This window comes from Nansenia antarctica (assembly GCF_963989245.1).
Source record: "Nansenia antarctica genome assembly, chromosome: 2".
In the NCBI taxonomy this organism is placed as follows: domain Eukaryota; kingdom Metazoa; phylum Chordata; class Actinopteri; order Argentiniformes; family Microstomatidae; genus Nansenia; species Nansenia antarctica.
Window position 1 is genome coordinate 50,665,854 of NC_137675.1, and position 16,497 is coordinate 50,682,350.

Sequence of the window (16,497 nt, forward strand, 5' to 3'; positions counted from 1 at the left end):
ACTTAGTGGTACATTTTCTTGCATTACACCATTTTGACTCTGTGTCAGTTCATCCCACATTCATGTATTTTGTCCTTGAATAAATAATGACGTAATTAGAGAGAAAGCCTGTTGTCCTTGGCCCATTTCGTCATAATCCTGATGATGTACTCCACCTGTGGGTTCCCAGTGTTCCTCAGCAGAGATACCACGTCTGTCAAAGTTTCCCTTCAAAACACACACCAAGGAATTCAATGTTCAATGAATTCAACATTAATATGCCAGCAATGCAAAACACACAATACACAATTACACAATAACTTTGGTCTGTACTGGAGAAGAAGAGAGAAAGGGAGAGCTGAGGATAGGTAGTGTTAACACAGTACAACTGGTGACATCCAGTTCCAAATAGATGGCCGGAGTATGTATGTATGTATGTATGTATGTACCGTATGTATGTATGTATGTATGTATGTATGTATGTATGTATGTATGTATGTATGTATGTATGTATGTATGTATGTATGTATGTATCTATGATTCATACCTGGGTTCCCGGCCAGACAAAATGAGCTGAAAGATCCCCACACAGGCTCCCCTTTTGCCCTCCCAGTACTCAGGGATTGGGTCCAGTCGCTCCAGGACATCGAAGGCCTTGGCTGAGTAGTAGAAATGACCCATCTGCGGAGAGGACAGCAGCACAGTTAACATGCAATGCAAATGCTGTCTGCTGGAGTATCCTCATAGCTTCGAAACACAGGAGGGAGTCCGACCTTGTAGCAGTCATTGGCGATGAGCTGCAGGAGGTTGAAGGACTCTGCTGAGGTCTCCATCTTCAGGTAAAGCTCCCAGGCCGCACGGGCCTTCTGGTTCATGATGTCTACACGAGAGGACAGCAGGGTTCATGGTCAACAACAAGACAACCGTACCGTGTAGCGCTCCTCACTCAATGATAAGGAGAACCGCTTTTCCCCTTTACTGTGTCCCCTATGACTTCTACTGCCCCCCTTGTACTGTCTCTCTGTTCTCCAGTGTCTATATATATATGGTACGGTACATGTGGGAATACGGTACATGTGGGAAAACTAGGGTTAGGGTTGGGTGCTACGTCGACTTGGTACATGCTGGCATGTCTAACCCTAATCCTAACCCTAACCCCAACCCTAACCGTAGCACCCTAGCACCTAACCCTAACCCTAGTTTTCCCACATGTACCGTACTCCCACATGTACCGTAACATATATATACATAAATAAAAAAGGTTTTTTCCTTCTATCATTGAGACTGCCAATGGCCCCTGGCCTGAGCTAGATTACTCTTCCTGATACGACTGGTGGATTGACGATTCACTTGCTTAGTCAAATGTATTGATTGTAAGTCGCTTTGGAATAAGGCGTCTGCTAAATGCCAAAAATGTCAATGTAAATGTAGAAAGGACGTACAGCAACGCGCCAACCAGCTGATGTACACGTAGTCCCTCTTGACCTTCTCGCTCTGAATCAACAGGAACACCTGAGGAGCATCAGAGGAAACACAAACATGTCAACAACATTGGTTACATGTTAAAGGGACTTTGATATATATCCAAAGATCACAAAAAGGCTGTTGCCGAGGCCGTACCTCCTCTGCCCCCCTGTAGTCGCCGACAGCAGCTTTGGCCTGAGCATAGTTGAAGTTGAAGGTGTCATCGTTGTAGAAGTAATTCTGTGAAGAATGAGAGAGTATTAGAATCAGTTACTGAATGGTCATCTTAGAACATGAATACTCTACCTGAACACAAATGGAGTTCGTAGGGGAGTTTGTACTGTGCTCACCTTGATAGAGTTGAGGTAGATGAGTACATCTTCAAATTGCGAGAGCAGGAAGAAACAGGAGGCCATGCACTGTCTTCCAGGGATGGTATCTAAGACACAGAGAATGGGCTTGTTCAAACAGAACTAGCTGAGTTGTTCATCCATTAGTTAGTTCAACTATGATTAATATACAGTATACAATATAATTCACTATGACTCATATATATTTGACTGAAACTATCCCAGTTTACATGTGTGCAGTTTAGTAAGATGCACTCACCACATTCACCGGCTGAACCGCCAACCAGTTGGAAAAACTGCTGAGCTATCTTCAGATGATCCCTCTGTAATGGAAAACTGCTAGTTTATCACAAAATGAAGGTCTGATTATTAATAATAATAATAATAATAATAATAACTGTTTTATTGCCATGCAATCAACTTGTCAGTCAATTCTTGGAATTTGGTATGTTATGCTCTAGGCAAGGGGTCTGCCATAGACTGCGACCCTGGAGCAATTAGGGGTTCGGTGCCTTGCTCGAGGACACCTCGACACGTGGCCAGCCGGGGTTCGAATCGCAGAGCTGCCGACCTTGTGATCGTTAGACGCCGGCTCTACCTCCTGAGCCACAGCCGCCCCTTACGGTATGGTCTTGTTGTGTTATGTTTGTTTTGTGTCTCTGAATGATAGACTTAGTTTAAGATCCCACAGATCTCTCTGGTACTTACCGACCCCACCTCTTGTCCCAGTGCGGCGTTCACCACCCCCTTCAATATGTACTCCTGAGAGAGATGAAGGGAGAGAGGAAGGGAGAGGTTAAACCACATACAGTATGCATTAGCCGGACACCACCGTTCCTAGAGTCTATTGCTAAGACTGTGCTAACCCTGACATAGAGAGATGGAGGACAGGGAAAGAGGAGGATATGGAGAGAAAGAGAGAGCTGGCCACACACACACACTTACTGTACACTGACGTACATTAACACTGACACTGCCCTGAACCTGAGAGAGAGGGGGGGGGGGGGGGGAGAGAGAGAGCGAAAGAGAGAGAGAGAAGGTTAATACACAAACGCCTACCACAAACTACTACACTGTAAATACTCACATAGGCTATACTGATCTAGGTATAGAGAGAAGAATAGAGAAAGGTAAAGAGAGAGAGAGAGAGAGGTAGGGGCCACACTCTGGAGCAGTAGACAAGTGATAAGAGGCGGTGAAAAATGGGGAAAAGGGGCGGGAATGGGAACAATTGGAAATGATGGGCAACTGAGGAACCGACCTGAGGTGTGGAGGGTTCTAAGTCTTTGATGAGAGTGTAGGACTCCTGAACATCGTCTGTGAGAGGTAGAGAAACAGAAAAGGACTGTCCATACACGCTGTATACATCCCTTTCAATCCAAGGATTTTATCTGCCAAAAGATCAACAGTAACCACATTGTCAGTATCAGAGACAATAGCAACTGTTGAGCCCCACCATGTTTGAGGTAGTAGATGACCAGGTTGAGCCGAGCTTCAGCTATGACATCGATCAGGGCAGGCAGCACCTGCAAGGCCCCCTCACCATCACGAAACACCACCTGGAAACCACAGAGGGTCAGAGGTCAACCTACCTTTCTTTTCTTATTTTATTTTTTCTGATTTATTGCCATGCAATCAACTTGTCAGTCAATTGTTGCAATTCAGATTTGTTTTGCTCTAGGCACAGGGTCTAGGCACAGGGTCTAGGCACAGGGTCTAGGCACAGGGTCAGTCATATTCGGCGCCCCTGGAGCAATTAGGGGTTAAGGGCCTTGCTCAAGGGCACATGCAAGTTCCCTCCTGAGGCAGGGATCGAACCAGCGACCGATTGCTAGCCGGCCTCTTTAACCTCTAGGAGTCTAGGCTACGGCCGCCCTCCCCAATGCAGTATAATAACTGAAATATCCGAAACACAATGTGAGACGCTGCTCTCTGGAGCCATTAGTGTCCGTTATGAGTGAAGAGCAGGCCCCCAAAAATGTCTGTCACTCATTGGTTCTCACCAGGTTGTGTCGGATCAGCTCCTTGGCAAACTCAAATGAGCTGGAAGAGATGTCTATCAGATGCTTGAGCTCTGCCTGAGAGAAGAAAAAACAACTGTAAAAAAATAAAAATAAACTTACTGTACTTACTTACTGGTGTAACCAAGGGAATGGGAAACGGTTTGATGCAAAAACAGGTCTAACGTTTCATATAGCGTACAAGGCTGTCTTGCAGTGGTTTGATTTACCTCAGCTGCTTCTACATTGTAGAGCCTGAAGTGGTTGCAGGCCTTGAGGTTGAGGGCGATGGTGGAGTCGGGGACACTGTTTAGGTAGACAGCCAGCACCTCCTGGGACACGTAGTAGTAGCCCAGCTTGTAGTAACACAGAGCCACGTACACGTTGAGGGCCAGGAAGTCTCTGCAGCGAGCACCAGATAGACAGACTTTGAGCACTCTCACTCCTCTCTCACTCCTCAAGTGTGTTAATATCAAAAATGTATTGGTTTATATTGGTTTGGGCCAATATTCGATTATTATTATATTATATTTGGAGGAGCATAGTGATATTTGAAGTATATTTTGATATCGTTCTCATACAGAAAATATACTGTAAGGGTTTACAGACACAGATTAAGCCTAGTCCTGTACTAGATCACACCTTCAATGGAAAATCACCATTGAAGATACTTTTTAGTCTAGAATTGGTCTTAATCTGGGTCTGGGAAAGCAGCCCAATAAATGCTTAAAACGACAGATATTTGCATAACTACAGATGCAGTTTCCTGCTTTTTGCAAGGCAAAACACACCAGCCATACATTCTGGGCCAGTTTCCCTGACATAGATTAAGCCTTGCCCTGGACTAAATAAACATTTCAATAGAATATGCATTGAAGATACAGTACATATTATTCTAGGATTAGTCTTAATCTGTGTCCGGGATACCGCCCATGTATGCGCTGCAGTTCAGTAAATGTTGCTCACACGGGCATGGTTCCACCACACTAAAGCATTGAACGATATTATTGTATATCATGATATGTTCTTAAGTGATGAAGTGAAAAACTACATGTGGATATTGCCTAACCCTACTCACAGATCTTTGCAGTGATAAGAGGCATGGATACTGACCTATGCTACATTCCATATTTACCCCATAGCTTTCCTCTCCTTTCTAACTTTCCATGTATATCTCTGTCCCTCCCTCTCCCCTACATATGCAGTCACTATTCTCCTCTTCAGTCTCCTTGGTCTTCTCTCTGTCTCAACACAGGGAAACTCACCTCTCTACCCTTTCTACCCCCCTCGCCCCCCCCCCACTCTAACTCCCATGTCTTACTATCCCATAGTCTGTGGGGCTGATCCATGTGTTTTATGCTTATAATAATGTTTGGTAGTCTCCCAAGGCAGAGATGTTGCCTCCCACAAATGACATATGCTCCCAGCTAGCCGCCTGCTGCGCTTTAGGCTTCCGAGTCCTATAGACGGAGCACGTGCAGAAAATCCTACTAACAGTTATTTCTTTAAGCCTTCTCCGCTGAGTCCTCCATTTCACTGTAAACCCCACCTATCCAAATTCGTGATTTGGTCGGGAAAGTGTTTATCTAGAAAACCCTCCTCGGATGATGCATTTCGTGTAAATATGTGACTGGTCTGTTCCTCTGTGGTGCATTCTGTGGGGTTCTCGCCTGTTCTCCAGTAGAATGCTTTTATAGATGGCTATGGCCTCCTCGTAGTGGGAGCGCATGTAGTGGATGGAAGCCAGACTGAGTTGATCCTCTGTCACATCTTCCAGGTTCTCGTGGAAAGTCAGCAGCTGCTTCTCATCACTGAACTGAGAACAACATACAGAACGAGGATCAGGGCTATGGGTACAGAATAGTACATGGTAATAAGAAGTATGTGAAGTTGTTTTAGCACAAGAGCTTTCTATGAATTTAGATGATTAGATTAGATTCAACTTTATTGTCATCGCAGTGTACAAGTACAATACAACGAAATGCAGTTTAGCATCCAACCAGAAGTGTAAATAGTGATATAAGGGCATGAAATAGAACAAGAGGTAGTGATAGGTAACTATGTAATATAGAGTATATGCAGAGGTAGTATTGTCAGTATAGTTTAGAGGTATAGTTATGGGCTATATACAGTTATGAGCTATGTACAGTGAGGTACTTTATGTACAGTATCTAATGATGCCCTCGAATGACATGGGAATGACATGGGAGATGAGGTCTGACCTTGTGTGATAGGTGGAACAGCAGTCGATTCTGTAGCTGGCTTTTAGGGGCTGAAAGAGACAGAGGAATTGTTTGAGGTCAAGGGTCAAGGAGAAGTCTTTGTAAGAGACAGTAAGAGACAAGTAAGACAAGAGACAAATAAGCAACACAAGTAGTAAAAAAATGCAAATAGTAGAAAGTGCCAGTGGGTGGAATAATGATAAGTCAAGGTAACAGAGAGGAGAGTGGTTCATTAGGTACATTTGAGTGCAGCCTCCTTTGCCTCCTTGTAAAGCCCCAGGAAGAAGAGGGTGCAGGCCAGGAAGACCCATATATCTGGACGGCAGTCAGGTTTCTCTGACAGGGCCTTGTACTCCTAAGGAGGGGACAGACATGGTGGTAGATAATCCATCTCACACTCACAAATGGGCTATTGCTTTTGGCACACACAAATAACAATGTGATGTAATAAATGTTTCAAACCTCCATGGCTCTCCTGTAGTCACCGAGGTGGAAAGCACTGTAGCTCAACCACAGGTCTGCCTCCTCCGATCGCTCACCAACATTGCGCTGGAACTGAACACGTTTAAATAAATCAATACAGGAATGCATTGAGTGTTGAAGTGATTATAAATATACTGTGGTTCGTAGCTGAACCTAGAGGTCACACAATAGAGGAGGTACCCTTCAGTCAAAGGGTGTTGTTACCTCCAGCAGTGTAATTGCCCCCAGGTAGTCTCTTTGGAGCAGGTGATCCTCCACAAGGGGAGACTTTTTCTTCTTATTGACTGAGACCTCCCCGCCAACAGCTGGCTTCACTCTGGACAGAATCTTAGTGAGAGGCACATGAGAGTAAAGATAAACGTAAGAGTTATTCCTCTGTATTGATGATACATGGTTCATGCTTGGTAGCTGCTGTACCACACTTTGAGCTGCAACGTTTGCAGGAAAAGTGCTATACAAATAAAAAGTTATTATTATTATTATTACCAATTCCATGCCTACAGTGACGGCGTATTTGACTGGTAACGTAAGCAGCATAATAATTTGTGTTGGTATCCAGCTAGGAAGAAAGTATAAAAGTTAGCTAGTCAACTTACCATAGCCAATGACCGAATAGATGTCTTCAGTAACAAAACCACTCAGATAATCAGATACGAGAAATAACCGTTTTCAAACCATTAAAGTTAAACCGGTAAATGTTCCCAGTTGCAAGATACATAGATGGTCTGTGATGTTGACAGCACGGGAGCTCTGGTCGCCAAGCAACGGCTTCTCCTCCTGGTCCGTCCCCTGGACTGATCGTACCAGAAACGAGGGGATAGAAAATGTAGTTCCGCCTGAATATGCTCCTACCATGTCCCCTTGCAAAGCAGTATTTTCTGAACTTTTCGGTGAATATAATCCCAAGGGGTCTGTAAAATATATAACAAGATATATTTATATAGCACACGCCTGCGCTGTACAGTGTTGCCTTCCCCCCCCCCCTGATTGCTTCTTTATAGTCTTCATAAAGCTAGGGTTTCAACAGGGTTAGTTCCGCTGTTGCAAAGATCACTGCTCTGGTTTTCTATGGAGGTAGATTTGTTTCTTAGGATCCCAAACCCACACAACATTACTGTTCATTACAAAAGCATTTACCATTTCTATAATCTATTATATTAATTTATGTCTATACATTTGTAAGAATAATAATTTTAAAAGAAATAAAAGTAATTTATTGGATTCACGGGTTGCGGACGTGGTTGGAGGGGGTTACGGTGAAGCCATCGATGTTGAGTGAGAATGTCTGGGTAGAACGGGTGAGGGACTTTGGGCCGATGATGAGGATTTCCTATTTATTTTGAGTTTCAGAAAATTCAGTTGCCTCCATGATTTTATGTCTCTGGGGCAGGTAGTGAGAGTGGAGTGGGTGTTAGGGGAGATGGTTTTGGAGGAGAGGTTGAGTTGGGTGTCATCGGCATAGCAGTGGCGGCGGAGGACATGCCCAAGGGGAAGGATGTACAGGATGAAGAGGAGGGGGCCTATCACTGAACCCTGGGGACACCGTGGGTGACTGGAGCAGTGGAGGAGTTTTAGGAAAAGACACCAAATATGTTGGATAGGTATACACAGGCCCTCCAATATTAACACCATTTTACCCAGATGGCGTCACTCTAAAACATTGTTTAACCTCTTTTGACCTTGAAATAAGTATGATCCAATAAATCCATTAAGTATGACTTTTAATATGTGATGCAGGAGGGTATTAGGAACAATAAAAACTATGAAACATTACTATTGCAATTTCTCCTGGGTTGGGCTTTTTTTTGTTTGTTAGATTGACTGGACTTCCCTTTGTGTGATTTTGATTCAACCTGCATCCAGGAATGCTCCAGAACGACACCAATCTCAATTCGCTGGGTCACGTCGGGATTAAGCATCCGATGGATCAGGGGCCTCATTTATATAAAGTACTTTGAAACGTAATGCATTCCAATCAAAAATAATTATTTCAAACAAAAAAGAAATGCTTTAAAAGTTGAGAGCAAAAGAAATGCATTTGAACACAAAAAACACCTTCCATTTTGGCTGCATTGCCCCCCCCCCCCTTTGGTCAGGGTTGGTTTGAGGTTTGCTCTTGGTGCCATTTTCTCTGTGTTTGGGCCATTCTGTGTCTTTTTGTCAAGAGCAACAATTTTGCATACAAGGCAAAAAGTTTTAAGAGGCCCCCAAAATATATTACATAATCAAGATCAAAACTGCATTCCAATTTAAAATTATTATATTTCAAACAGAAATAGGTTTAAAGGTTTTTGGGTTGTGAAGTTAAATGTTTTGGTTGTCAATTCTGGTCTTTCATTTGCACTTTTGAGCCTTTCAGAGGGAGGTTTAGATGATGCATTTACATTTACATTTTTGGCATTTAGCAGACGCCTTATTCCAAAGCGACTTACAATCAATACATTTGAATACTAAGCATGTGAATCATCAGTCCACCATTCGTTGCAGGAAGAGTAATCTAGCTCGGGGCCACTGATAGAAGGAAAAACCTTCTCCCCATCACCTTCTTCTGAAACTTTTTTTTTTTTTTACTGGAGAAACTGAGAAACAGTACAAGGGGGGCAATAGAAGTTCTTAGGGACACAGTAGAGGAGAAAGCGGGTGTCTTTAGGAGACGTAGTGGTGAGAGTCAGGATGTCTCAGGAGGAGCAGTTAAGATGTAACCTGAAGAGATGGGTCTTCAGTCTACGACGGAAGATGGGTAGTCTCCATTGGTCAACCAAATGAGTGTAAGTACCTACAACCCGTAGTTAAACGTTTTGATCAGTTCCAAACAGTCTTCTGTTAATCTGCTTGACAGCTAATTAGATCCTGCGATTTGGTACCGATTCATTACATTCTACCATATTACATGCAAGACCAAACAATCCAGGGGGGTATCCCATAACCATGCAATAAGGCTGTTAAAATAAATCTCACAGGTTTTATCAAAATAAACCTGGATTGTCCTTTAGCGAAGTTGATGGAATTACCACCCAGGATCACGAAGTTAGCCAGCAAACTTTGAAAAACACAAACAAAGTTCGGATTGTGTGGTCTAACAAAGCCCGAGTGTCAATTACAAGAGCCATCTATGGAATTCATAAATCTACTTGATGTTTAGGGGAGGACTGGCTTATACATTGATCCTTCTTTCTGGAACAACCCTGGTGTGTGGGTGTTTATATCTGGGTAGTATTTCCAGGCTCCTAAATAAATAAGTTCATTAAAAAACCACACTAACAAAATCTTATTTGTCAGTTTGTAAAAAAAACAAACAACATTTTATTTTGCTGCCAATTGTTGGGTCAACACTGCTTAAGACCAATCAGCGGCGGCTCCACCCCACTCAGAAGCCTGGGCGGTGGGGGCAGCTGACCAATCCTCAGTGGCTGGTGTGGCACTCCAATCCTCTGTGGAAGGGAACACAAGGTTAGAAAGATCAACAGAATATCAATGACATTGTCCAGTGCATTATTCAGAATGTATGTTAGGTGAGTAGTGAGTCAGAGGACACCTCACCTGTGGCTGCAGCAGCTGGTGCGGCGGGCGCAGCAACTGAAAGAGGAAACGTAAATCAGGATTTCAATCTAAGGACTTGATACAGATACAGACATGATAAGGGCTTCAGGCCCATAGAAAGCCATGCATCAACAGAGGAAGGAGCCCTGTGAGTCTTCACACTACTGACCTGCAGGGAACTGCTGGATGGGGACCGAGGGCACGGCCACTCCTTCAGACCAGTCGGCCACCTCAGGCTGGGCGAACTCAGCTGTGGGGGCGGTCCACTCTCCCTGGAACTCCTCCTTGGCCCCGGCCTTCTCAGCCGCTGCCTGCTCCTCCTTCTCAATCTGCCAGGGAGAGGAAGGCGTGTCAGGACTAGCAAAATGAGTGTGTGTATATAGCTCCTACAAGAGCCTATACCAAAATCAGATCTAAACCTTGGGCTACCTCAGCAAACAGGTGAAACTGGAGCCTTGTAGGGCTTGGGCGTACCAAGTGTAGTCATCATCCTTACCTCCTCAGGATCTCTGTAGAAGTACAGATCAGGCATGACTTCCCAGGGGTGCTCCCTGGAGATGGTTCCCCTCATCCTCAGCACCTCCCTGGCCAGCATCCACCACATCAGACCAACAGAGTGGTGACCCTGGAGGAGGACAATGCAAAACCATGACCAACTGCATATCAAGCATTGTGTTGTATTTATTCTATGCAATACAAAAACCAATGAATCAGACAGGAATAGCTAGAGAAATGTGTAGCAGGGCCTATACCAATTTAATTTCCCCCCTCTTGCCCATTGATGGAGGAAGGGGAGGAAAAAGGCCCTGCGTTTCTGTAGCACACATCCTACACCCAGCACTGCACAGACAGGAAAGGGCCGGGCTCTAACGGTGTGCCAAACACAGACTGACCAAGAAAAACTCATATCCTGGAACTGGCCAGTCCAGCTCATGACAAACTAGCACACTTGAAATTAACAAAATGTTTTCATTAAAACCAGTCTAACCTTGTTGTTGCATGGGATGGAGATGTCCACGTATCTGAGCGGGGAGTCGGTGTTGCACAGGGCGATGGTGGGGATGTTGACGTAGGACGCCTCAGTCAGGGCCTGGTGGTCGGCACGGGGGTCCGTGACGATCAGGAGGCGCGGCTCCCTGAAGGCAGCCTGGATCTGATTGGTGAAGGTTCCGGGGGTGAAACGGCCATGGAAGGTGGTGGCACCGGTGCAAGAGGCGAACTTCAGCACGGCCCTCTACACCAAAGACAACCACGGGTATATTAATAATAGGACAGACGACAGAGACAAAACAGCTGGCAAGGCACAATTGGCATTATTAAATGTGGCTCAGGTCACTATCAAACTCCAGTCATGGGACCGCAGTCCTACTGGTGTTAGCGAAAACCCAGCCGAGTCTCTGTAGCACACTTCCGACACCTGCACACCAACGTCAGTGGCAGGGTTTAATAGTGTGCAGTGCACGCAGCCATATCGATACAGACCGTCATAAGTTTTATTTAGAAACATTTGGCGGTTACCTGTCCAGTGTTCCTGGAGGAGATGACGCAGACATCAGCTGGGTTCTCAATGGCCACGATGGCACGGGCAGCCAGCAGCAGCTTCTCCCAGGTCTTCTTCAGGTTGATGATGTGAACGCCTGAGGGTGCGGGAGTTCAGTCAATGAATGCAGAGCGTTGAACCATGAGCCCAGGGAACCTCTTCCAAAGTCTCCCATCTGGAAAAAGGTTCCGGTCTATCAAGACCAAAACCTCACGCCACCTGAACAAGCCCCCTGCCTCCCATTGAGACTTCCATTCCCCCCCACCCACACAACTGACAATGTAATCTATATTAGTTTTACATCGCTAAATTACTGTCATTGTCTTTTTAAACTATTTTGGCTTATATATTGTTTTATTACATCGTTGTTTTTATCTTTATGTCCTATGCTCCAACCACACCAAGTCAATTTCCTGTATGTGCGAATATACTTGGCAATAAAAATTATTCAGATTCTTAAGTTGTACCAGCGATTGAGGATAGAACCAGAAGACGAGAAACATTCTGGCACCGAAGACATAGCACTGGACTTCCTATCCCTCCATCACATACACACACGAGTACAGGGAACACGTGCATGCCAAGAAAGGAGGTTGATATTGCGGCTTATAAAGATATTTTGTTTCCCCAAATGGAAGGTGTGTTTCCGCCCCCCATCTAACTCACCATCACTTTTTCTCTTGTAAGTGTAGTGGTTCATCTGGAAGTCGAGGTTGGTGCCTCCCAGGTGAGTTCCTGCCGCCAGGAACTTCAGCACATCCTCCTCCTTCATCTGAAGAACATCTAGACCTCCGGACATCGTGACGCTTTCCCTGTGTTACGAGTAGATGGGAAAGCTGGAAAACGAAGATAGCACAGCATTGGCATGATGAAACCAGGCGATAATGTAACAAACTTCTACATCCATCATTGATGAGTCTGACAACTTATCTGTCAATCTTTTTTTTCCACAATGGGGGTAAATTACAAGACAACCTCCGACTAGACAATTTTAGGCACTAGTCCCAGCCCTGACCAGAATGCAATTTGAGTAAATTCCTGACTTCCAGAGAAATGTTATCATGCCTCATTCTAACTTGACAGTGTTGTACCAGCGATTGAGGATAGAACCAGAAGACGAGAAACATTCTGGCACCGAAGACATAGCACTGGACTTCCTATCCCTCCATCACATACACACACGAGTACGGGGAACACCGTGCATGCCAAGAAAGGAGGTTGATAGTCATCATATGATGCGTAGACACCAATAGAAGTGGCTCCCCCGATAAATAAATGTATAAACATATCCAAATGTAGTAAACATTTTTGTTGTCACTTAATTCATATAAATATAAACAACCCCTGCCGAGGGATGAGCGAAAACGCCATTCTACGGGTCGGGCCGAGGACACGGCGCGGAAAAAAAGCTGCATGTCAGGCGCGTGTCAATGGTTCCTTTGGATGTTAGCTAGCTTTAGAGTCAAATAATAAGATCTTCCAAGTCAAACAATTGAATTAAGGCTAATGTAAAATATGCTTAACATATTTAATGAGCTTATGTGGCCTCATTAGGTAACATCTGCTTGGTTTAAATACGTACAATTAAACTTTAAAACTCACCACGAAACAACGCCGTATGGAAATCTGTACCGAATGGTGAAAAGAGAACGAAAGGGGGAAGTGACGTCTTATATATACTCAGATTGTCAGTCCACGATTGGCTGTTTCGCTCGTATAGATGTTGCTCTCTACTGTCATGTTTTAATCACTAGATGGCGCTGTCCTGCAACGTTCTGGCAGCTTGACTGACAAGTCAATCGGAGGGATAGGTTACTGGAGTTCGGGCGACGGGCCCATATTAAGACAATGGGATGGAAAGACCATATTAAGACACTGTGGAGACGTTGACTTCTCGGTTAAAGAGTGGCCTGTGTTGCAACTTTATTTGCTCGAGATAAAGTGTTCCAGGTGTCTCAATATGTACATAGAGACTGTGGAACCTATAAAAAAAAAACATGTTTTGAAATTGTTATTTCTTCTAAAGAGAAATTGCAATAGTTACATACCTGGACACAAGTAGGCTTAGATATATTACAAGAGATGAGGAGAGACAAATGCTAGACTGGAAGGAAGATAGATTAATGGATTTATGTCTTGGGTGTTGATACAACAAAGGTCAGTGATGTTTGCACAGAGGCCAAGGGCACTGTGATGGTAACTGATGGTAGAGAGCACACATAAGGTTACAAGAAGTGGCGTGATGTGAAAAATGGGGGTGAAAAACAGGACAGACTAACATTATGTTCTGAGTCATCTCTCAATCTCACAGGCCAAAATATACACCACTAGACAGAGATGTCACTACAAAGCAACAAAGCCATGTCTGGCTCTATCTTTACAAGACATTTCAATTCACATGCTTTCTTGGGTATAGTCCAGATAGGCATGTGGGTATGATCAGTCAGGTCAGTGTTACATATCTAATTCAGTCAGAGAAATGACACTGTGACACAGTGACATGTGGCTCTTTGACATGACACTGGGAATGACACGGGCATTAGGTCAAGGGGTCTTAATGACTGATTGATTCCAGTATAACCACAGTTTGGGTGCCTATGCTTCCAATCAGTTTACTAGGCTGGTTTAACAGACGTATACAAAGTGTTGTGCACAAACAGATCAAATACAGTGCCCTGCATAAGTAACGAGACAGTGAAGCATTTTTTCTTCATTGGCTCTACACCCCAAAGAGTTCGGATTTGAAATGAAACCCTTACTATTATGGTTATGAAATAGGGAAACTATGCATAAAACGTGTTGGCATTTCTGAAGGGTGAAACCAACAATATCTACACAAATACCATCAAATAAAAAAGCTGAGAATCTCTCAATCCATTTCAAGAGTTTAGAGCCAAGGGAACAACATACGTTTCACCGTCCCATTACTTCCACAGGGCACATGTCCTACTTAGCTAATGACATTGTTTTCAATGAACAGCAGCATGATGCTGTAGGAGAAATTAATAAAACGGTGACAAGTGAGCAAAGTGACTGGTTTGGTGCAGTCAGTTGGAGATCATCAGCTCCAGTAGCTTAATATCTTACTTGAAACCCTAATGCCACCGTCTCTCTCATTATCATTAACCTCCCCCCACCCCCCACTCCACCCACCTCCCCCCACCCCTCCTTATCTCTGTTCTCTGTGATAAGCACATGGTCTTCCTGCATGTACTGGGAGTCCAGTACTATCACAGGGACTATAATGTCTTGGACTTCTTGGACTTCTCATACTGGCATACTATAATTATACTCGAGAGCATGAAACAGAAACAAGATAACAGACACAACTCTAGTACCCTGTATGTATATCATATTACTTTGTGGCATGAGAAGGCAAAACGTGATGCTGAGGTTATTTTAGCTCTGAGACCAGCAAAACATCTGTGATTGATGGTGTCCTGCATTGAGTGAAGTAAGTAGGGCACCGTGGACTGCTTGTGGTGCACATGTGAGTCAGCCTGTCTTCGGCACGGTGACCCTCACTATGTCAGCTATCTCGAAAGACACCATGGTTTCAGTGCCCTAAACAATTCTGTCACTTTCTGTAGAATTTGTAGAGATAGAGAGAGAGGAATGTGAGAGACAGAGAGAGAGAGAGAGAGAGAGAGAGAGGGGGGGGACGGTGGGGAGAGGGTGTGCAAAAACCCATTACATATACTGTAGACACATTGCACAGACCCAAAATAAACACGACAGTATGTGCCATGATAGATAGCAATATCATTTTATTCATTTTCTTTACAAAAAACGTAAAATATTCTCAACACAACAGCATATTTACCACACAATATTATTAACAGTAATAATGATATAAAACAGAAAAAACACAAAATTACAATACCATCTTAAGGCAAATCAACTGTACAGCTCAAAAGGACAGCAAGCACAGCTTAATAGATGTTATAACATCGCAGCCAGAATAAAATATCTTAATACAGAGGCCATCATTTGGCACACAGGACAGGCGAACAGTCTCCCAAACCACTACGATATGGACACATGAGACACTCCACAGTTGACATCCTACTGAAGCTTTACTACAGAACTCTATGTCGTTAAAGTGCATTCATAGCAAATGAGCTTAACCAGACTAGTATGCTAAGTGATGAGTGTTTTTGCCAGCAGTGATATAGACATGTAGGCCAGGAACCTAACATGAAAGAATGCCACACATAAGGCCTTTGCACACCAATGCGTGCGTTTACGCCTGCGTATTTTTAATCCGTCATCCGAAAAAAAACGTTACGCACAGAGACCTTGCACACCGGTCCGTTGCGGAGTCCGTTGCGTTTTTTTACGTTGCGAACATTCGCAATATGCACTCTACATTCTAAATTCTAACAGTTCTAGTGGAGGGTCAGGAGGGGGAGCACTGGAGGTGTGGATCACGCCAATTATCCAATTCACTGTGACATTTAAATGCCATGGCTACAGTAAAGTACCATTAGTATATAGTAGTTGTGCTTCTGGACACCTCAACTATCCCACTGGTCTAATATCCAAATAAGACACTACTGAGGAAGGGAGAAACAACAAGAAATATAACCGCAAGCGGCAATGGGGCGTGTTCCTACAGATATGCCCCCATAACCATACATGGGGTGAGATTAACAGACACGGGGTAGATCTACAGCAGGTAGAGTGATGTACCTGTATGATGCACTGGCAGTCTGTGACAGTGTGTGCACCTGCCCGGACCCTGCCCTTCTGCCTGAGTTTGAGTATGATGCTGCCCAAATGAATGTTATTGTTTCGTGATGCTGCCCAAATAAATGTTGTTGTTTAGTGCCGTACGCTTTCGTGGTATTATATTGTATGAATTATCATCTGTATGTTGTTTTTCTTTCACTCGACTAACCGCCGAGATAATACTTGAG

General features: G+C 44.1%; 3 protein-coding genes across 4 annotated transcripts in view; all 3 read right to left on the reverse strand.

Moving 5' to 3' along the window:
* Nucleotides 1-95: 95 nt before the first annotated feature.
* Nucleotides 96-6,993, reverse strand: LOC308150239 (intraflagellar transport protein 56-like; the record flags this gene model as incomplete). Its single annotated transcript, XM_080523091.1, has 18 exons — nt 96-207; nt 527-660; nt 753-859; nt 1,422-1,491; nt 1,600-1,683; nt 1,794-1,882; nt 2,053-2,116; nt 2,502-2,555; nt 3,055-3,110; nt 3,250-3,352; nt 3,797-3,871; nt 4,024-4,195; nt 5,464-5,609; nt 6,016-6,065; nt 6,256-6,370; nt 6,478-6,570; nt 6,703-6,825; nt 6,985-6,993. The coding sequence occupies 18 exons, from the start codon at nt 6,991-6,993 to the stop codon at nt 96-98; spliced, it is 1,656 nt and encodes a 551-aa protein (XP_080379217.1).
* Nucleotides 6,994-9,766: 2,773 nt separating this feature from the next.
* LOC308151531 (small ribosomal subunit protein uS2-like) lies at nt 9,767-13,220 on the reverse strand. The gene is made up of 8 exons (XM_080524423.1): nt 13,181-13,220; nt 12,245-12,414; nt 11,557-11,675; nt 11,027-11,272; nt 10,535-10,663; nt 10,208-10,367; nt 10,039-10,074; nt 9,767-9,929 (listed from the first exon to the last, which is right to left on the reverse strand). The coding sequence occupies exons 2-8, from the start codon at nt 12,375-12,377 to the stop codon at nt 9,835-9,837; spliced, it is 918 nt and encodes a 305-aa protein (XP_080380549.1). The 5' UTR covers nt 12,378-12,414; nt 13,181-13,220; the 3' UTR covers nt 9,767-9,834.
* Nucleotides 13,221-15,338: 2,118 nt separating this feature from the next.
* Nucleotides 15,339-16,497, reverse strand: part of slc25a38a (solute carrier family 25 member 38a) — a 9,984-nt gene continuing 8,825 nt past the window's right edge. For both annotated transcript variants that reach the window (XM_080523822.1, XM_080523821.1), the window contains one exon: nt 15,339-16,497. This exon is cut by the window's right edge and continues 1,059 nt beyond it. The gene's annotated coding sequence lies outside the window, so the exon portion shown is untranslated.

Coding starts and splice junctions, on each gene's coding strand:
- LOC308151531 (XM_080524423.1), bottom strand. CDS start 12,377: ATGTCCGGAGGTCTAGATGTTCTTCAGATGAAGGAGGAGGATGTGCTG. Junction 10,664..11,026: donor CCATCCCATGCAACAACAAG/GTTAGACTGGTT, acceptor GTCCTCCTCCAG/GGTCACCACTCTGTTGGTCT. Junction 10,075..10,207: donor CATCCAGCAGTTCCCTGCAG/GTCAGTAGTGTG, acceptor TTCCTCTTTCAG/TTGCTGCGCCCGCCGCACCA.